Genomic DNA, 23,209 nt, shown 5'->3' with positions numbered 1-23,209 from the left:
AACCCATGCAGACACTGGAAGAATGTTCAAATTCCACACAGTCACCCAAGGCTGGAATTAAACCTGGGTCCCCAGCACTGGGAGGTAGCAGTGTTAACCAGTGTGCTACCATGTTGCCCCAAAGAGTATAGAAACACCTAAAAGATTTTAAAAAATGTAGTCATGAAGAGTTTTTAATTATTGCTGAAAAAAGGAAAACATAGCAAATAGGTGCATCAGCAGGGCATTTGGCCCTGTGAGCCTGCTCTACCATTCATTATGCTCATGACTGATTAGCCAACTCAAATCCTGTTTTTGCATTTCCCCCATATTTTTTGATCGCTTTAGCCCCATGTGCTTTATCCAACTCCTCCTTGTTTTGGCCTTGATTGCTTTCCTTTCTGTGGTAGTGAATTTTACAGGTTCGCCACTCCCTGAGTGAAGAAATTTCTCATCATCTCAGTTCTAAATAGTATACCTTGTATCCTCAGTCTGTTATCCCTTGTTCTGAACTCTTCCACCATCTAGAACATCCTGCGCCTACCCTGTCTAGTCCTGTTAGAATTTTGTATGCATCTATGAATTCACCCTCATTCTTCTGAATTCCAGTGAATATAATACTAATTGATTCAACGTCTCATCATTCATTAATCTGGTAAACCTTTGCTGCATTCCCTTTTATAGCACAAACATCTTTCCCCAGATAAAGAAGCCAAAACTGCACACAATACACTCAGTGTGGTCTTAACAAGACCTTTAACAACGGTAACAAGACATCCCTAGTCCTCTACTTGAATCTTCTCGCTATGAAGGCCAACATACCATTTGTCTTCTTTACCATGTGCTGCATCTGCATGCTTACTATGTACCTTCAGTAAATGGTGTACGAAGACAGCAGGGTCTCACTGCACATTCCCCTCTCTCAATTTATAGCCACAGATAATCTGACTTCCTGTTTGTGCCAAAGTGTATAACTCTATCTCCGCACCTCCTGTACAGCTGTAAGACTGTATTTTGCACTATGTTCTGCTACCCTGATGCACTTTGTATGGTACTGCCTGCCTGTATGGCATGCAAAACATCATTTTTCACTGTATCTCAGTATATGTGACAATAATAAATCAAACTCAAACCTCACATTTGCCCAGGTTATATTGCAACTGCCATGCATTTGCCCATTCACTCAGCTGTCCAAATCACATTGAAGCATTGCTGGATCCTTTTCAGAGTTCATCCTCCCGACTAGTCACTGCTTGCCATTTGGAAAAAGACTTGTTTATCCCTAAGTTTTGTTTTCTGTCTGCCAACCAGTTTTCTATCCATCTCAATACACTACCCCAACTCACATGTGCTTTAATTTTTCATGCTAACGTGTTACGTGGGACTTTTTGAAAAGCTTTCTGAAAGTCCAAATAAATCAAAAGAACTGGTTTCCCCCTTCAACAGTTCTACATCCTTGAAGAATTTCAATAGATTTATCAAGCGTAATTCTCTCATTTGTAAATTTATGATTCTGTCCGGTCCATCACTGTTTCTCAAGTGTTCTGTTATTAAATCTTCTATAATAGATTCTAGCATTTTCCCCACTACTGACGTCAAGCTGACCAGTCTATATTTTCCCAGTTTTCATTTGATGTTCCTTTGTAAATTGGAGGGATTACATCAGCTACCCTCCAATCTATGGGAACTGTTCCACAATGTATAAAATCTTTGAAGGTGACAGCCAATGCATCCCCTGTTTCTAGGTCACTACTTCAAGTACTAAGATTTATTGGCCTTCAACCCAATTTCCCTAACATCATTTTCCTACAAATACTGATTTCCTTCAGTTCATCCCTTTCACTGAACCCTATGTTCCCTAACATTTCTGATATGTTATGTGTCCTCTTATGACCACAAAACCAATGTATGTATTTAGGTGGTCAGTCATTTTTGTTCCCCATGGTTAAATCCCCTGTTTCTGACTGTAAAAGATCTACATTTGTCTTCACCAATCTGTTTCTCTTCGCAAACCTATAGAAACTATTAGTCATTTTTTTTTGTTCCCCACAGCATACTCTTGTAATCTTTCTTAAACAATCTCTTTGCCTTCTGTTGCTGAATTCTAAACTGATCCCATTCCTTAGGTCTTTTTTTTCTGGCTAATTTGTATGCCTCTTCCTTGGATCTAATACTAACCTCTAATTTTCCTTGTATGCCATTGTTTGGCCAACTTTCCCTAATTTACTTTTACACAAGACAGGAATGAACAATTATTGCAATTTACCAATTCATGTTCTGAATGCTTGACATTGTCTTTTCACTATCATTCCTTCAAGTAAGGCTTCCCATTGTTCATAGCCAACTCATGCCTCATGCCATTTGAATTCCTCTATTTAGAGTCAGAACCACGTTATGTCATTCTCCATTCTTCTCCAAGAATTCTATCACATTATGGTTGCTCATCTCTAACAGGCCTCACATCAACAGACCGCCAATTAGTCCTTTCTTAAAATGTAATATTAAGTGTAGGATGGCCTGTTCTCCAGTTGGTTCCTCAACGTATTGGCCCAGAAAGCCATCTAGTATTCACTCCTGGAAGTCATCTTCCACGATATTGTTACAGATTTGGTTTGCCCAACCTATACGCAGATTAAAGTCACTCATAATTACATATGTTCCTTTATTGCAGGCAACTCTAATTTCCTGTTTAATGTTTAGAGGTCTATATACAACCTTGATATGTTCTTAGCCCTTTGATAAGTCTCAGGTCTACCTAAACAGATTTCACATCATAAAAATTAAGATTGTTAATTCAATATTAACTTACTTCCTAACTCCACACATTCTGCTTTTAGGATCTCACCCTGTTTTATAAAATATTTATTCTACTAAAATGTACCATGATCACTAGCTGTCTCGCCTCCCCCTTCGAGAATGCCCTGTAATTGCACTGAGGCATTAATCCATCCTGGAGTCCCATTTATAGCTTATAGAGATGGCTGCCTGTTCACTTTACAATTGAATACCCTACAACTATTGCCTTCCCACACTTCTTTCTTCTCTGTGCAGCAGAGACAATCTTACTGCAACCATTTCAGCTGTTGCTGCTTTCCTGAAAGGCTATTCTCCTCAACAGCATCTGAAGTGGAAAATCTGTTCTGCAGGGGAATAGCATCAAGAGACTCCTGCACTGCCTTCCAAGTCCTCTTCCTCTATTTAATGGTCACCTATTCTCTTCTACCTGTGCTTAGCCTGTGGTGTGACCATCTCTCCCTATGTGCTATTCACGATACTCTCTGCCTTGCATATACTCCGCAATGTCCCCAGCAACTGAAGTTTGCACTTACCAGGACAAATACAAGAATGCTAAATTTCAAACAGTCAACTTTATAAACAATTTGTACTACAGGAGAAAAGATTGCGGATTGGCTAAGACAATGCCATGGGAAAAGCAACAAGGATCATAGACTCCCCAAGCTTCTGCATAATTTAAGCAAAGAATTGATTTTCAGATCGAAAGGTTATTTTTCAAACAGCATGGTAAAACACTGCAGTAAATAAAAACAATATGCTGGAAAAACTCAGCAGGTCTGGTGGCCTCTGTGAAGAGAGAGACAGAGCCCATTTCGAGTTCAGTCGACATTTCTTTGGAACTAAAAGGAGTTGGAACATTATAACACTAGTGTAGTGAAGAATATAAAATCGATCCCTAATGGTCGGTAATAAAACAATGGTTATTTTAATGTATTAGTGACTTAGATTTAGACGTACAAGGCATAATTTCAATGTGTAAAAGTGAAACAAATGTAGGAAAGAATATAGGAACATATTAACAGACTGGCAATATGAGCAGACACAGTGGATGAAAATTTAAACAGACAAGTATGAGGGGATTCATTTTAGAATTGTTGACTTTTAAGAGGTGAAGGAACAGATACCTGTTCGTATATAGAGTCACAGATGCCTACAGAACAAAAAGTGGCCCTTTGGCCCAACTTGTCCAAATGATCTCACACACATACACAAATCTTTGATATAGACTGTCAAAACAGCAAAAGATTTTTTGAGTTTATAATTAGAGGCAGAGAATACAAAACCAAGAAAGTTATGTTAAACCTTTATAAAACACTGGTGAGGTTTCAGCTGGAGCAATCTGTTGAATTCTAGGCACCACATTTTATCGAAAATGTACTCCTGCCAGGTTTTCACAGTCAAGATTCTCCAGAATGGTACTGGGAATGAGGGACTCCAGTCATGAATAGTGACTGCAGAAGTTGGGACTGTTAACATTAAAAGTAGAAAAGGCTAACAGCAGGTTTTAAGTGTTGAAAATCATTATGTTGTACCATTCTATGATTCCACAGATGTCAAACGTGAATGCCAAGTATAATCTTTACTCCCCAAGCAGTGCTTCAGAAATTCATCTTCCACTTCTGGGAAGCTTGGGTTCAGCAAGGAACATAATCAGCCAGGGATCTTGTTCCTAACCTTTAACTGAAGCACTCTGCTCTTAAAATATTCATTAAAGATGTTTGTACATTCCTCCTTCTCAAATATTTACCCCACTCCCTTTTCAATAATATTAGTGTCTACCTTAACAATTTCTCGTGGTGAATAAGTGTGCGGAGCTCATGAGTGTTTGTCACCTAGATGAAGTATATTTGCACAGGTGTTCCTCCCTTCCACTAACCAATCAGATCAAATTTTCCCTTCTCTAAAGATTCTCCCTCAAACGGACATCTTTCTCTTGTCTCTCTCATGCTCCCCCCTCTCCCACTTAAGCTCATTCTTGCATGAGATAACAACATAAGAAATAGAAGCATGAATAGGCCATACTGCTCAAGCCTGTTTCACATTCATATGGTCACAGGTGATCATCAACCTTAGCTCTACTTTCCTACTCACTCTCCATATTGCTCGATTCCTGTGACACAGAAATCTGTCTGTCTCGGTATTTTCAACAATGGACCATCCACTGGGATAAAGGAAACCATCCGATGAAAAAATTTCTCAACTCAATCCTAAACAATTGGTCCTTTATTCTGAGGCAATGCAACATATCATAGACTCCAGCCATTGGAAACAATCTCTTTGTCTACTCTTTTACCACATACTTACTTGACCATATCCAGACAAAACTGCTGACCACTTAACCTCACTTCCTGGTTCTCTTGTTAGCAGTTATTGTTATAGGTTTCTCTCTTAAGAAGTTATGCCTCTCTCATTTTAACCATTCTCACTGTCCTCAAAGACCAATGACAACACCAACATCTTGCATATCTCTGGTGATGTCTTGAATGTGCTGTCACGTCCCAAAGCCTTTCCCAGCTTTTTCAGAAATCCCACGTTTGCGTCCTCCCAATTGTGATTCCAACCTGCCACAGTACTGAAATGGCGCTCAACAAATGGCACCCGTGACTGTGACAAAGGTAAACTATTCCTCCTTGACCTTCTCATACTGTCTCCAGTCTCTGACAAGGATGAGTCTCTGACAAGGATGACCATGCCATCCTCCACCAAAGCCTCTTCACTTTCTTCCAGCTGGATTGAGTTATAAGAGTCATACAGCATGGAAACAGAGCCTTTAGTCTAACACATCCACACTGACCAGAAATCTGAATCTGAACTAGTCCCATTTGCCAGCATGTGGCCCATATCTCTCTAAATCCGTCCTAATCATATACCCATCCAGACATCTTTTAAATGTTGTAATTGTACCCACCTTCACCACTTCCTTTGGCAGCACATTCCAAATGTGCTCCACCCTCTGTATGAAAAAGTTATCCTTAAGGCCCTTTTTAAAATCTTTCCCCTCTCATCTTAAACCCATGGCCTCTGGTTTTGGACAGCCCACCTGAGGAAAAAAGACCCTGGCTATTCACCCTATCTCAACTCCTACACTCAATGTTCTGACCAATGAATAGACAGCTCTCGCTTGGCTGTATTTTTCCCCTTCCCAGAAGTGTTATCAAACAAAACTGTGCGACCTTCCCACTACCAAAATGCCATGAATTTTCTTTTGCATTTTTTTAAAAACACTGCTAACCAATACCAGTGTACACTCATGTAGCCAATTCAATATTTGCATGCAATTCCATTTTGTGGAATGCAAAACATCAAGTGAGGGGGGTGCACAGGGAGAGTGAGAAGGGACTGAATCAAAATGGAGTTAACGGGGGAAATAAAGCACTGTAACCCCTGCAGTGCCCATCTCTCTCTAAAGGCGAGAGCATTTATGGACAGCATGTGCACTTTCTCCAATGACCTCCGTTGGTTACATTCCTAATTGTCCAATCGTAGTCAGAGTAGCGGCATGGCCTTCTTTCTCAACAATACGTTAACAATATCCAATTCTGCCTTACCATCAAACTCCCAGGCTTTTCCACTGTTGCTTTACTGTCAGACCACTTATTTGACATCTAATTCTGGATAAGCAGATATTTCTTTCAGTTAAATATTGCAAAGTATGAAGCCATTGTCTTCTGTCTCCATTTTAAACTCCATTCACCAGTCACCATTTCCATTACTCTTCCTAGCAACTATCTGAGATTAAACCAGACTGTTTGCAACCTCTATATTATATTTGACCCGGAGATCAGCTACTGACTATATGTGTGCGCTATCACTAAGACTGCATATTTACACTGCGATAATATTATCTGATTTCATCTGCTCTTTCAATATGCATCCGTGATTTTGTAACCTCTCACCTTTGACTATCCTACACACTCTTGGCTAGTCTTCCTTGATGCCATCTAAAACTCTTTGGCATGAGTAAGAACATGAACAATACTCTGAGACATCGTGATTTTCAAACACATTCGTTTTCTCAAAGCCCTCTATACCTCCGAAATTTTTGCAAGCCCCACAGAGCTCTCGTGACACCTGTGTTGAACTAATTCTGGCCCCTTGAGCACCCCTAATTTCATTTGCTCTTCCACTGATGGTGATGTTTTCAGTTACCTAGGCCCTAAAATCTGGTTTCCTCCAACTCTCCTGTTGAATTCTTAGATATTACTTAAAAATCTGGTTCTTTGACCTCGCCCTTTTTAAACTAACATCTCCTCATGTGACTGTCTTGTTTTATAATGCACTTGATAAGCATCTTTGGACGTGTCATTAAAGGCCATTCATAAAGAAAAGTAGGCTTGGTTGTGTGGTGAAACACCCAAAGAATATTCAAGGACATTCTTCCTTCCTCCTTCGGTTGGTTTCTGGAGGTCACCACTGACCACCAGAAATTATTTCATTACATTGATATTTATAAGTTGAAATGTGGCCCATCTACCTGCCCTGTCGTTGGCCATGTGGCTTGGAGTAGGAGCAAAATTCTATTTTGTTTCTAGCTATGCCTAAGAAATTCAAATTCAGAAACATAATTTCAGGGTGTAGAAACTACCTGCGTAATTTCTAACATTTCTTGCATTGTGAATCATCTTTTTGCAACTTCACTAAAATGTAAGTAATAAAAGTTAAGCTACGTACCTTCAGTATTGTCTCCAGCACATAATTCTGCAGCTCCATATTATGTATTCGAATGGAGCCTCCTCCTATTTCATTGCCGTTTAACACCAAGTCATAATGTTGACTCCTCACCTAAAGAAAACTCACAGAAGTCCAAATAAGAAAAGATCCCTCTACAATGATCATCAGGTACTCATCCACATGGTTCTTAAGAGCACCGACAAACATTTTACGTAAAACACAAGATCAGGCCATTTGGCTCAACCATGCCAGGAATTATGTTCTAACCCTCTTCCAATGCTGTTTTTCACCAAACTAGAGCAAATTTGTTAGAGAGCAACATTTATTCCTCAAGTTGACGGTTTGGCACGGACCCAATCTTGCAGATTGACTGAGACAGTTACAAGTTGAACAAGACCTATCCCAGTCCTGATTTTTTTTTCCCCACAAACTGTGAAGGCTTTGGGTTCTCACAGCAATACAGGCACCAAAAATTACCACTTAGCCTTGTGAAATCATGAGCTGAAATGGATATTTAAGAGAACCTGTATTCATCTTGAAAATGGATAATGCATCTTTTAAATTACAAAAAAATTAACTCAAAAATATTAGTGATGAAGATTGTACAGTTCAGTGAAAGATTCTGTCTTTGTATCTTACCTTGTTAGGCTCTGTGTAGATGAGATGGATATCATCTGGATGTGGGGCTGTAAAGGGGTGGTGAGCTGATTCAAACTCTTCAGGGCTGCTTTCTTTTGGTAGAAACAGTGGGAAATCAATGATCCAGAGGAAATTGAATATACTTGGATCTCTGAGGGTGACACCCTTAGATTCCAGAATATCTGCACACTCCAGCCGCAATTTCCCTAATGCAACATTCTGTGACCGGTTTTAAAAAAAAAATGCATGACTAAGAGTGATTGGTAAGTTTGTTCCTATAAAAATCAATCACTGCACAAGATGTAGAGGCATAAAAAAAATCAATCAATCAATCAATCAATCAGCCTGAAACTGATTATGTTAGAAGCATAGGCGAGAATCTGATACTTCACATTTGGACATTGGAAGCTCAAAAAGGTGTTACCAATAGAATTATCTCTGAGGAAAACTACTGTAGCAATATTGGTTCTTCCAGCTACCTATCCACAGAGTCACAACTGTACAATTTCTTACCAAACAAACCATAGTGAAAAGCATGCTCTATATTAAGCTAATAACTAGCCAAAGTTAGTCATACTTGATTTATATTTAACTAATCTATGCTAGCATCCCTTGATTTAAGCCATGCCTTTCTAAACAAGTATTTGTGCTATTCCTAACAAAGGTTACCAGTAACTTACGCAAGTAAAATACTTACTGCCTTTGTCCGATCCCCTGCTGCAAGAATCAGCACATCACCTTTTTGGATATTTGTCAAGTGACACAGTTGAGATTTTTCCATATCTGTAAGGAATTTTGAAACTGCAGATTTCCACGTGCCATCAGGTTGCAGCATAACAAACGTTAAATCCTGTTGGCAGAGACCAATTGGTAAGGAATATCGTCAATTTCAATGGAGATTCACTGCTTTTCTTTCCAGTTAGGTTTCTCTCATGACAGCACGGCTGAGAGGAATGGATTATCAAATCTTTGGGGCTCTGCACTGTGAATGACATCCTGTAAGGATGGCAAAACAGGTGACTCGATAAACACAAAGAATTTGGCTCTACTACACAGCAACACGAGATTCAAAGTTGGTACTCACTATATACGGAAGATCAGCTATTAACTCATTCAATCACTCTATGATGCAATAAGTTGGAGCTGCACTCTAAACCCCTAGACATATCTTTAGGTTCACCCATAGATGCTCACTATGCTTTATCGTCCTGTATATGTCATATGCAAACTTTGGATCAATTACTTGATGCCTATACTGAAATCATTTATATAGAAAAAAAAATGCCTCTCTGTGCATTGATCAATATCGTCAATCTGCTTATAACTTTGTGGCCTTCTGTCTCTAAGTTATTCCAAAAAACAACAATTACATCTTTTATCATTTTTATTCTAAAACTCTTCAAAATGGCACTAGATTGTTGCAATTACTGAAGTTTTTCACCGTAAAATGTAAGTGACAAAATAAAATCAAAGATGTGGCTACATTCCGTTATTCAATGTGTTTCAGTTCTCTATGCATGCTCAAACACCAGAAAATCCATACATGCACGTTGCACCAATACAAACAATGTAAACTAACTTTGCCTTGGTCATAATGCAAACTCCTCAAGAAAGGAGGTGTCTACAGGCAGAAATTCCTTAAACATGTGCTCAAAATGAAGTCAGCAGTCTTACTGAACGATGGGATAGGCAAAGGCTAATTTTAAATGACAAAGACTCATACAAACAAAAACATTTACTAGAAGGTTGTTGACTTGCTTTTGTTCAGATGTTTTATCACCATTCGAAGTCACATCATCAGTGAGGCCTCCAGTGAACCGATGATGTTCTACTCCACTTGGAATTTGTACTGTCTGTTCTTTTATGGTGAGTGGTGTCATTTATGGTTTTCTTCTGCGGGATCCAATTCTGTGTGAGTTTGTTGATTGCATTGGGGTTGAGAACCATACCTCTAGGGATTCCCACGTGTGTCTGTTTTTCACTGGGGCTACTATGGTTACATTGTCCGTGTTAAACTGATGAGCTTTGTTGTTCGAGTATCCCGATATTAAAGGAAAGTTTGTCATGTATTCTGATGACTAGTTTCCTTTCTGTCTGTCAGGTGTCGTGCTTGTGGCAGTCGTTGCATGGTATTTTGTAAACTACGTTGGTTCTGCATGTTGTAGGAATGGGGTCTTTAATCCTCGTGAGCGCTTGTCGTAGAGTGGCTGTAAGCTTTTGTACTACCATAATTCCAAGTGGTCTTAGGAGTCTCGTTGTCAGTTCTGATGAGCTCTTGATGTAGGGCAGTGTGGCCATTGTGTTAGTGTGTACTGTGTCCTCTTGTTGTTGTCTATTTAGTAGGCTCCCCAGGATGAAGTTGTGGGGATATCGTTCATAGTGAAGACTTTTATATAGGTGCTCTTCCTCTTTCCTGTATGGTTCTGGCAGTGAGTGGTGGCCCATTTAAATAATGTCCTAATACAGCTTTGTTTGTGGATGTTGGGGTGGTTGCTGTGGAAGTTGAGGATTTGTTCAGTGTGGGTTGCTTTCCTGTATACTGAGGTCTGGAACTCCCTCTTAGTCACGCGTTCAACTTTGACATCCAGAAATGGGAGCTGATCGTTGTTTCCTTTTCTCTGGTGAATTTAATCCCAGCATATACATTGTTGATGGGGTCACCCATCTCAGGACTCATCGCAAAGACAGTCATGCAAAGACTAGAACACACTACCCTCCCCCACATTCAACCTAAACTGTAGACCCGGTATGTGGACAACACATTTGTCATTATTAAACGCATCAAACTAGAAGAGACCCACCACTTTATCGACCATGTATTCGCTGGGATTAAATTAAAGAGAGAAGAAAAAAAAACAATAACAATCAGCTTCTATTTCTGGACGTCAGAGTTGAAAGGTATGACCAATGGGGAGTTCCAAACCTCAGTATGCAGAAACGCAACCCACACTGAACTCAATGTCCATTAGAAAAGTATTAGGACACTATTTAAATGGGCCACCACTCACTGCCAGAACTACACAGGAAAGAGGAAGTCTTCGCTATGAACGATATCCCCGCAACTTCATCTGGGGGAGCCTAAATTGACAACAAGAGGACATAGTACACCCTTACACACTGGCCACACAGCCCTACATCAAGAACATATCAGAACTGACAAAGAGACTCCTAAGAACACTTGGAATCATGGTTATACACAAGCCTACAGTCACTTTACGACAAACACTCACAAGGATTAAAGACCCCATGCCCACAACATGCAGAACCAACGTAGTTTACAAAATACTATAAAATGACTGCCACAAACATTACACCAGACAGACGGCAAGGCAACCAGCTATCAGAATACACGAGCATCAGCTAGCGGCAAAACAACATGACAAACTTTCCTTAATGTCAATGTACCCGGACAATGAAGGCCATCAGTTTAACTGGGACAATGTAACCATTGTAGCCCAAGTGAAAAATAAGACACGCACAGGAATTCCTCAAGGCATGGTTCTCAACCCATATTGCAATTAACAAACATACAGAATTGGACGCCATGTACAAACTCATACAAGTCAAAACCGGAAATAACACAACTCACCATAATGGACCAGACAGTATAAATTCTATGCAGAGTAGAATAAGATTGTTTCATCGGAGGCTCCACTGATGATGTCACCTGGCATGGTGACTAAACGTGTGAACAAAAACAAGCCAGCTTGGCAAGCAAGTCAACAATCTCAACTTAATCAGAGCTACAAATCTTTGCTAAAACTTTAAAAATTTACCAGAAATAAGCCAGCAACACCAAGGACTGGAGATAGTTCATTAAGGGGGACATACAGTGTCCTGCAAAACTCAATCCATGTTGAATCCTTTTTAAAAAAAGCAAAGAACTAGAAACAGGTGACAAGGAATATCAAAGTCCTGGTGTTTTACTCATTGGGAGGTCAAGAACACCAGAAAGCTTGAAGTCTACCAACACTCAAGAGAACTGAGATAATGGGAACTGCAAATGCTGGAGAATCTAAGATAACAAAGTGTGTAGTTGGAAGAACACAGCAGGCCAAGCAGCATCTCAGGAACACAAAAGCTGACGTTTCGGGCCTAGACCCTTCACCAGACAGAGGGATGCAGAGAGGGTTCAGAAACAAATAGGGAGAGAGGGAAAGGTGGATCGAAGATGGATAGAGGAGAAGATAGGTGGAGAGGAGAGTATAGGTGGGGAGGTGGGGAGGGGATAGGTCAGTCCGGGGAGGACGGACAGGTCAAGGAGGCGGGATGAGATTGGTAGGTGGAAAATGGAGGTGCGGCTTGAGGTGGGAGGAGGGGATAGGTGAGAGGAAGAACAGGTTAGGGAGGCGGGGACGAACTGGGCTGGTTTTGTGACACAGTGGGGGGAGGGGACGAGCTGGGCTGGTTTTGGGATGCAGTGGGGGAGGGGGAGATTTTGAAGCTTGTGAAGTCCACATTGATACCATTGGGCTGCAGGGTTCCCAAGCGGAATATGAGTTGCTGTCCCTGCAACCTTCAGGTGGCATCACTGTGGCACTGCAGGAGGCCCATGATGGACATGTCGTCTAAGGAATTGCAGGGGGAGTTAAAATGGTTCGCAACTGGGAGGTGCAGTTGTTTACTGTGAACCGAGCAGAGGTGTTCTGCAGAGCAGTCCCCAAACCTCCGCTTGGTTTCCCCAATGTAGAGGGAGCCACACCGGGTGCAATGGATACAGTATACCACATTGGCAGATGTGCAGGTGAACAATTGCTTAAGTTTTCATACAGTTTAAATGAATTACCAGTCTTTTTGACATGAAAGAAAAAATATAAGAAATGAAGTATATCATTCAGAACTCTATGGGCTGGAATTAACACTCCTCTACCTGACGTGATTGAAGGCAGTTGGCAGAGCCACGTAAAATCCAGAGGCTAGCCTTCCTGCTCCCTATCTGTCCTTAGACCTATTGAGATCCTTAAAACGTTTTCTTTATTCTTTCACAGGAAGTCGGAATCACTTGCGAGACCTATATTTGTTGCCCATTTGTCATTGCCACTGAGCGGAGTGCCTTTCTTGGGCACTTCAGAGGGAAGCTAACAGTCAACCACATTGCTATAGGTCTGGAGTTACAGTCATAGAAAAATGCACTTCAGCCCACCATGGCTATGCCAACCATTGAACACCAAACTACACTATTATATTTACCTACATTTGCCTACAATGTTTAAGTATGTATCCATATGCTTGAATTCCTGCATCCACCACCCTCTCAGGCAGAATGTTCCCTATTACTACCAGCCTCTGGATGATTTTTTTTCTCCGATCTCCTCTAAACCACTTGTGACTCACCTTTAAACTTAAGGCCTCTGGTCTCAGATATGTCTACCATAGGAAGAGATTTTCACAATCTATTGTGTCTGTACATCTCTTAATTCCACGTATCTCATGAAGAAGTGCAACGTGGATGTTGCAGCTACTCCTGGGATTGCAGGCTTAGTTAAAGATTTTATTCTCATTTTTGAACAGTTAGTATAGTTATTATATTTTACTAATAAGATTTTTATTCATTTTGCTATATCAACATTAAATCCCCTCCTCCCACCTCAAGCGGCACCCCCATTTCCTACCTACAAACCTCGTCCCGCCCTCCTTGACCTGTCCATCCTCCCTGGACTGACCTATCCCCTCCCCACCTCCCTACCTACGTGCACCTCTACTGGCTCCATTCCCACCTCTTTAACTTGTATGTCTCCTCTCCACCTATCTTCTCCTCTATCCATCTTGGATCCACCTACCCCTCTCTCCCTATTTATTTCAGAGCGTTCTCCCCCTCCCCCTTTTCTGAAGGAGGGTCTAGGTCCGAAACGTCAGCTTTTGTGCTCCTAAGATGCTGTTTGGCCTGCTGTATTCATCCAGGTCCACACTTGGTTATCAAAAAAATTTGCTTTGTTTTTAAACTGACCTTTCTTTTTAAAAAAAAACAAGCTTTTAAGCATCCACAGGGAATGACTGAGTTTTTTTAAATTCCATATTTCAAAGTTAAAGTCAACATGTATTTTAAGAGGTTTTTTCACACTGCAGAGGTTTTTAAGAGGTTTCTTTATAATGTTGCAAAGGTTTTTGTTTGACAAACCAAAGTTTTTTTTAAACATAAGGAGTTGTGTTTTTGTTTCAGCGAGTCCTACACATGATCAACTTTGGAGAAGATGTATTTTCTTTGAGGAATTAATTGAAGAGGAATTATTTTTTATTCAGTCAATTGGCTAAATAGTGGATTTTATTTAACTTTTATATGTTTGATGTATATATTTTAATTATTTCCATTTTAACATTATTTTCTATAGGTAATGCAAGTTTCTTTTATATATAAAAGGTGCTATCAAATTTTTTTTAGGTGATTTTTTTAAAGGGCATATATGAAGTACACAACCAAGATGGGTTGTAGATTTTAATAAGTTATTACTCAGCAGGATCAGTCAGATAGATGGGTAACCGTCAGGAAAGATAAGATTGTTCAACAGTCTCTGGTGGCTATTCCTCTATCAAATAGATATTCAGTTTTTGGAACTGTAAAGTGGGATAGTCCCTCTGAAGAAAATGGAAGGGAATGTCAGTTATTGGACACTTGGAATGATTCTTATGTTAGGCAGCTTTTGACTAGACTTAATAGAATTATTGTTATAGGGAACTTTCCTGTTTGTGGCACAGACAGGAGATTCTGCGGCAGTGGGCGTAAATTTAGGACAGTTTATTGTTTTCCTGGTGCCAGGATTAAGGACACCTCTAAATGTTTCAGGCATACTGTTAAAGGTGAGATTGAAAGGCCAGAAATTATTGTACACTTTGGTAGGCATGACATTTATTAGGAAAAATATGAAAACAATACAGAGGGAATTCAAGAGGTTAGGCAGCAGATTAAAAAATAGAACCTTGAAAGTAGTGATTTCCGGTTTACTCCCAACACCAAACTCAAATGAGGGAAAGAACAAAAAGGCGAAGAGAGATAAATCAATCGCTGAAGAGATGGTATACTGTTCAGGGATTCTGGACAATTGGAATGTCTTTTGTGACGGAACAGACCTGCTCAAAAATGATAGGTCTAACCTAAAACTGGAAAGGGACCAATATCTTAGCAGGGAGATTTGCTCATTCCATTAAAAGAGACATTAGTCTGATAGCAAGGGGGAGTGGAGGAATTCTAAGTAAAAGTATAAACAGAAGAATTGATGGGGAAGGTGCTGAATGTGACGACAGCACGTCAATGACTAAAGAAAGACGAGAGAGTCAGAGCATGTTGTCACTGAAAAACTAAACGGTTTTTATTTCAATGGAAGGGGTCTTACAGATAAGGCTGATGAACACACAGCATGTTCAAGACATAGGATTGGGACATCATAGCTATTACAGAAACTCAGCTGAGAGATGGACAGAAAATGGCAGCTCAATGTTCCAGATTTTAGATGCTATAGGAAGGATAGGAAAGGAGACAAGAAAGGATGTGGTGCGGTATTTTTGATTACAAAATACATGACAGCTGTGACTAGGAAAGATATTTTCAGCAAAAATATTTGGGTAGAAATTACAAATATGAAAGGAAAGATCACTTTGATGGAATTGCACTATAAGCTCCCCAATAGTGAGAGGGAAATTGTGAAACAAATATGTAGGGAGATCACAGATATATGCAAGAACAATAAGGTTGTAATAATAGGGGATTTTAATTTTCTTAACACTGGCTGGGGCTACAATAGCATTAAAGGTTTGAATGGTGAATTTGTTAAATGTATTCAAGAAAATGTTCTTTATCCACATGTGGATACTCCTACTACAGATGGAGCAAAACTAGACCTTCTGGGTAAAAAGGCAGGGGAGGTGATTTAAGTAAAAGTGGGGAAACACTTTGGGCCTAGTGATCATAATTCTATTAGTTTCAAAATAACTATGGAGAAAGATAAACCTTCCATAAAAGTTAAAGTTTTTAATAGGAGTCAGGCAAATTTTAAGGTTATGAGACAAGAACTTTCAGAAGTTGATTGGAGTAGATTGTTTACAGGTTAAAGGACGTCTGACAAATGGGAGGCATTCAAGAGCGTGATTTTGAGAGTTCAGATGGATTTCGTTCCTGTTTAGGGGAAGGGTAAGGTTGGTAAGATTAAGGAACAATGAATGAATAAAGATATTGAGGTTGTAGTCGAGAATAAAAGAGAACGTTATTTTAGATATAGACAACTTGGTTCAATTGAATCTCTTAATCAACGTAAAGAGAGTAGAGGCATTCTTAAGAGAGAAATCAGGAAAGCCCTGAGGGGATATGAAATAGCATTGACAGAAAAGGCCAAAGAGATTTGACAAATACATTAAGAGCAACAGGGTAACTAGAGAGGGAGTAGGGCCTCTTAAAGATCAAGGAGGTTGTGTTTGTGTTGATCTCCAGGAGATGCAAGAAATACTAAATGAATCTCAGTTTTGACAGTAGAGAAAGAAATGAAGTCTAGAGAATGCACAGAAATACTCTTTGATGTTTCAAAAACAGGTCACATTACAGAATAGGAAGTTCAAGAGGTCTTAGACAATATCGAGGTGGATAAAATCTTGAGACCTGATCTAATGTATCCCAGGACATTGTGACAAGTAAGGGAGGAAACTGGGGGACCTGTTGCAAGAATATTTGCATCATCTATTATTTTAGCTGAGGTGCCTGATATTATACATTTGTTTAAGAAAGGTTGTAAGGAGAAACTGGGGAACTTTGGACCTTTTGAGTCTGACTTCGGTTATGGGTAAATTGTTGGAGGTGATTATAAAAGATAGGAATTATGGACATTTAGAGAGGCAGAAATTGATTAGGGATAGTCACCATAATTTTAAGCAAGGAAAGTAATGTCTCACAAACTTGATTGTGTTTTTTTGAGGAAGTTACCAGAAATATTCATGATGACAGAGCAGTAGTCATTGTATATTTGGATTTTAGTAAAGCTTTTGGCAAGGTTCCACATTGTGGATTAAATAGTAAAGTTAGATCACATGGGATTCAGGGTGAGCTTGCCAATGGAATATAATATGTTTTAACGGCAGGAGAGAGAGTAATGGTGGAGGGATGCTTTATGGACTGGATGAGACTATAGAAGGCATGGATAGTAAGTTTGCGGATGACACTGGAATTGATGATGTAGTAGACAGTGAAGAAGGTTTCCTAAGATTACAGGGGGATCTTGATCAAATGGGTGGAAAAATGGCAGATAGAGTTCAATTTGGATAAATGCAAGATATTGCATTTTGGTACAACAAACAAGAGTAGGGCTTATACAATTAATGGTAGGGCCGTGGGTAGTGTTGTAGAACAGGGGGACTGAGGGGTGCAGGTACATAATTCTTTGAAGTTTGAGACAGGGTGGTTAAAAAGGCATTTGGCACATTTGCCTTCATTGCTCAGTTCTTTGAATATAGGAGTTGGCACAATATGTTGAGGTTGTACAGGACATTGGTGAGGCCTCTTCTGGAATACTGTGTCCAGTTCTGGTCACCCAGTTATAGGATGGATATTATCAAGCAGCAGAGGGTTCAGAAGAGATTTACGAGGATGTTGGCAGGTATTGAAGGCTTGAGTTACACTGGAGCGCAGGAGGTTGAGAGGCGACCTGATAGAAGTTTGTAAAATAATGAGGTTTAGATGGAGTTAGTGGCAGTTGTTTTTTTCCCTAGGATAGGGGATTTCAAGACGGGGGGGGGGGGGGGGCACATTTTTAATGTGAGAGGAGAGAGATTAAAAAAATTGCCTCTTTTTTTACACGGGGTGGTTCACGTGTGAAATGAACTTCTTGAGGAAGTGTGGGAGATGGGTAAAATTACAACATTTAAAAGACATTTGGATAAATAAATAATTAGATTCGGTTTGGAGGGATATGATGCAGGAGCAGGCAGGTGGGACTAGTTTATTATGGAATTATACTTGGCGTGAACTGGTTGAACTGAAGGGTCTATTTCCACACTGTATGACTCTATGACTCTAAGCTCCCCCTAAGCCTTCCCTGCTCCAAGGAAAACAAACCCAACCTGTCCAGTCTCTCCTCATACCTGAGACTTGTCATCCCAAGCTAGAACATGGTGCATCTCCTCTACACCCTCTCCAGTACAATCAGAGCGTTCCTATTGCGTGGCAACCAGAACTGCATTCAGTACTCCATCTGTGGCCGAACAAATGTTTTATACAGTTGTAACAAGACTTTCTTGCTCCAATACTCTATGCACCGACAATAAGAAGGCAAACATCCTTCTTCACCACCCTGTCGACCTGTACTGACACCTTTAGCAATCTGTGGACTTGTACGCCAAAGTCCTTACGTTCCTCAGTACTCCTTTGGGACTTAGCATTCATTGTGTATCTCATTTCCTTATTAGAGTTCCTAAATTGCATCACCTCACACTTATTGGAATTAAACTCCATATGCCATTGCTTTGCCCAATTTAACACCTGAACAATATCAGGCTGTAGTCTGGGACCATCCTCGTCACTATCAACAACACCACCGATTTTTGTGTCATCCACAAACTTACTAATTATACCTTTTGTATTCACATCTATGTTGTTAATGTACATAACAAATGATAAGGGTTTTCAGCACTGATCCCTGTGGTCCACCACTGACCACAGACTTCCAATCACAAAAACAACTTTTCACCTATTTGTAAGCAATTTTGGATCCAGTTTACCAACTTGCTGAGGATCCCATGGACTCTTGCCTTTTGGACCAGCCTTTTATGTGGGACCTCGTCAAATCAACATTTAGTCAATTTTTCAAACAACTCAAATTAGTCAGACAGGATCTCACTCTTAGATCTATGCTGAATATCCCTGATCAATCCCTGTCTTTCCGGGTACTGATTAATCGTGTGCTTCAGCACTTTTTTCCAATAATGTCCCTACCACTGACATCAGACGAACTGGTCTGTAATCACCTGGCTTATCTCTGCAGCCCTTCTTGAATAAAGGTATCAGATTTGCTGCCCTCCAGTCATCTGTTACTTCACCTGTGGCAGTGAAGTATTAAATATATCCGCCAAGACCCCAGCATTCTCCTCTTTTGAGTCCCATAGCTGCCTAGGATGCATCTCATCAGCCCTGGGGATTTATCATCTTTAAGCCCACTAAAACATCTAATACCTCCTCCTTATTAATCTTAAAGCATTTGAAAATCTCACCATCCCAACTAAAATCTCTGGCAAAAATGTTTTTCTCCTTTGTGAATACAACTGAGAAGTACTTATGAAAGACCTCACTGACTCCATGGACAGGTTGATCCTTAGGTCTCAAATAGATCCCACTCTCTCCTGGTAATCCTCTTAATCTAAAATACTTACAAAAAGCTGTAGGGTTTACCTTGATCCCATCTACCAAAGATATTTCATTGCAACTCTTTGTTCTCTCCCCACTCTATATACTTCTGAAGGGCCTCCTCTATTTTTAATGTGCTATACCTGGCATTGGCTTCCTTTTATCCTATATCAAACTCTCAATATCCCTTGGCATCCAAGGTTCACCAGACTTGCTGCTCTTCACTCTTTGGAGGAACATGTTGGCCCTGAATTACTACTGTACTTATTTCCAAAGATTCCAATGTAAGCAATCCCAGACAAGGGTGATTGATTATCTTCCCTACAAGGGCATTTGTAAACCAGACAGGTCTTTTCAACATTGACGGTAGTCATGGTCACCATAATTGAGATGAGCTTAGTATTTCAGATGTATTCATTAAGAGCTGCCATGTAAAGATTTGAGTTCATCTCCTTAGAGGATTACTCTGACCTCTCAATCACAAGTACAATGATATGAACACTAGCTTTTATCCCTACCTTGCCGAGCATTCCCAGCTTCTTGAACCTGGTTCTTGCACTCGCCTGGGACATAGGGTTGAGCTTTTCAGTGCGGTGCAACTGCCTTTATTTAACTACAGAACCACCTGTCATCAATTGGCTGGCTAGTCTCTAAAAGGAGAACATCCCCTGAAGGTGCAGAGGTCTTGCATTAAAGCAAAAACATTCTTCCCCTTAAGCTTGTGGGTTGGTACTCTTTCCTTCTCCCACCTCCCAAAAAAGTGACGTGAGGGGAAACACAGAGAGGCAGACAGAACCTTAGCATCCCTAAAATCCAGGCCCATGTTCCTTTGTTTCATTTGCCTTGATGCCTTTATAAAATCAAAAATCTCATTGGCGTTGAAAAGGTATTATTATTTTAACTATCCTGGTGTGAATAAATGTATTGTCTTTGCACTTTGAAATAGCTGATCTTGAATTATACATTACGTATTTCCGCCAGAGGAAATAGTTCATCTGTGTCTACTCCAATGCTTTCCTTTATTATTTTAAAGTTTAATTAAATCTTTAATTAGATCACCCTAGAATCTTTTAAGTCAATACAAAACAATGTCATTCATCCCATCTTTAAACTGTAACCTCCTAATGCAAAATATCATTTTGGCAAGCCTAAACTGTACCAATAAATGTTCAGAGCTGTGACTAATTAATCACAGTACTCTAGAGGAGGTTTAACAACTGCCCTGTGCAGCTGAAGCATTAATTTCTCACTTTTCCATTCCAGTTCTTTCAGATAAATAAACAATAGGCATGCATCCTTTCCTCTTCATTCTCCATTTTGCTTACCAACACTGAATTACTGTGAAAGAGCTAAACTACCTTTGTAACCTCTCCTTTAGCCAAATGACCACATGGTTTAATCACTTGCACAGTTTTTGACTGCTGCTAACTTTGATTCTAAAATTAATAAAATAATTAAGAAGTTTGTCCCTTAACTGTCTCACAGTTTTAGATCACTGGCATTAAAGAGTTAATTAACTGATTTAGTGATTCCAATGGCAGGAAGCCAACAGTGTAAATGGTTAGCTGAACAACTGGTGAAAGAAAATGGTCTAGAATGGCATAAAACAGAACACGCAAATAGTTTATGTTAGAAATTATGCTCCAGTTGACTCTCATCTAACTCTTATCAACATAACTCACATTTATTTCTTCCTTACCAACTTATATAGATTCCCTTAGCATACCTATAACAATCATATGAGCTGCTTCCTCTGAGTGAGTTCCACATTTTCACCACTGCCTAAGTAAAAAGTTTTTTCTGAACTTCCTATCTCACATTAATGGCTGTTAGTTTTGCACTTTACCATGACCGGAAACAGTCTCTCTGTATGAAAAACTTTTATTATTTTGAATGCTTTTTCAGTCATTCCTCAGCCTTTTCTTTCCAAGCAAAAAAAAACAGAACCAGTACGTTCACGTTCTAAAAGGAATTTCTAGTATCGTCCTTGGAAATTTTTTTTGTACCCTCTCTAGTACTTCTACATCCTTTTTCTTAGTAAGGCAAATCAGAACTGAATAGTTCTAGTGCGATCTAACTCAGGCGTGATACAGGTTTACCAAAAATGCTAGAGTCTGGTTTGCTCTTATAATGGTCTGAGTAATGAGTTCCTAATTTCAGTGCCATACTTGTATTCTCAGATCCTTTTGTTCCTCATCTATCTCATTTAAATTATTTTGCACTTTGTGATCTCCCTACTCTACTTATCGCTGTACCTTTCAGATATCTATGACTAAAAGTAATTAATTGATTATATGCACATTTCTGGGGAGGTCACTGGGAAATGTTACACACGGCACTACTCTGACATCATCTAAGGCATGGCGTGCATTAATTTAGCCACCTCTCCGGGAAAGCCTTCTTTATTCTCACAGCCTGTCCCATGAATGCCTAACAAAGTTGAATTATGCCATCTGAATTGTCAGATCATTTTTTTGTATAATTATCCACTCAAGGAATTTACTGTAATCAAAGAGTTCAGCTGATTTGATTTAAGATTGGGAGTTTGAACTTCCAGTGTTTTGAATTGGAACTGTTGCTCAGTTCCATTCCTGAGACAGTATAGGCTCTGGTCTGGAAGGTAGCAAACATCATGAAGTAGTATGAGTAATTAGATTGATGAACTGTAGAAAAGCATTACATCCTGATTGCTTTCATCCCTGGATTTTACTTAAAGACTAACTGGTGTCAACACAGTTACTCCTGATCTGGGAAAAGGAAAAGCCTCCAGGTATCAAGATAAATGCATTTCTTTTGTTCACTATCTTACCTGATTAAACTGAAATTTTGCCAACTGAGTGAGGTATTCAAAATCCCTCTTTTTAAAATGTTTCTGAAAGTAAAGAATGGAAATATTTTAATATTATAGAGATGTACAGCACAGAAAAATGAGTTTCAGCCTATTGCATCTGCACCAGTCTTGGATGTTTTGGTATCGCAAGTACATATTCGCAAATGTCTGCCTCCACCACGCTTACAGGTAGTGGGTTCCAGCTTCCTACCACACCCTCAGTGAAAATGTTTTTCCGTACTTCTCCTCTAAATCTTTTGACCCTTATCTTAAATCTACGCCCCTGGTCACTGATTTCTGTATTAAGGGAAGAGAGCTTTTTCCTGTCTATCCTATCTATGACTCACATAATCTTATACATCTCAATTACATGCCCTCTTAATCTCATCTTCTTTAAGGAGAACAATCACATTCTGTCTGATCTCCCTTCATAACTGAAATTCTGCAGCCCAGACAACATCCTAGAAAATCTCCTCTGCACCCGCTCCAGTGCTATCACATTCCTTATATAATGTAGATTCTAGAACTGCGCACGCACAATATTCTAGCTGTGGCCTAATGAAGTCTTATACCGTTCCAGCATAACCCCCCTTATGTTAAACTCTATGCCTCAGCTAATAAAGGCAAGCATACCATATGCTTTCTTAATCCACTTTATCCACTTGTCCTGATAACTTAAGGGACCGGTGTACATGCACAACAAGACCCTTGTGATTCTCAATGCTTCCCAAGGTTCTACAGCTGATCATGTATTCCCTTGCCTGGTTTGTCTTACCCAAATATATCAACTCATTTATCCAACTGAATTTCATTTACCACTCATCAGCCCATCTGACCAGCCTGTCTATATCCTACTGAACAAATTGAAGGCTGTCCTCCTCACTACTTACCACCCCACAGAGATCAAAATATAGTTGTGAGAAATCATGTACTGAATGTTATGGAGCAATGATTTTTTTTCCACTAAATTAGGCACT

At 39.8% G+C, this 23,209-nt stretch overlaps 2 protein-coding genes across 2 annotated transcripts in view; one reads left to right on the top strand and one right to left on the bottom strand.

Moving 5' to 3' along the window:
* dars2 (aspartyl-tRNA synthetase 2, mitochondrial) overlaps positions 1 to 23,209 on the bottom strand; it is a 54,238-nt gene that overhangs the window by 5,087 nt on the left and 25,942 nt on the right. Inside the window, exons 12-15 of the mRNA XM_048538984.2 lie at positions 22,212 to 22,274; positions 8,783 to 8,935; positions 8,086 to 8,304; positions 7,447 to 7,557 (exon numbers count right to left, since the gene is read on the bottom strand). Of these exons, the coding sequence (XP_048394941.2) occupies positions 7,447 to 7,557; positions 8,086 to 8,304; positions 8,783 to 8,935; positions 22,212 to 22,274 (546 nt within the window). The remainder of the gene's footprint in view (positions 1 to 7,446; positions 7,558 to 8,085; positions 8,305 to 8,782; positions 8,936 to 22,211; positions 22,275 to 23,209) is intronic.
* The window catches only part of fam20b (FAM20B glycosaminoglycan xylosylkinase), a 210,825-nt gene that overhangs the window by 174,242 nt on the left and 13,374 nt on the right, over positions 1 to 23,209 (top strand). The gene's annotated exons all lie outside the window — the stretch shown is intronic.

The sequence above is a fragment of the Stegostoma tigrinum genome, chromosome 8 (assembly GCF_030684315.1).
Source record: "Stegostoma tigrinum isolate sSteTig4 chromosome 8, sSteTig4.hap1, whole genome shotgun sequence".
Taxonomy (NCBI): Eukaryota; Metazoa; Chordata; class Chondrichthyes; order Orectolobiformes; family Stegostomatidae; genus Stegostoma; species Stegostoma tigrinum.
This window is presented reverse-complemented; position numbering and strand designations above follow the sequence as displayed.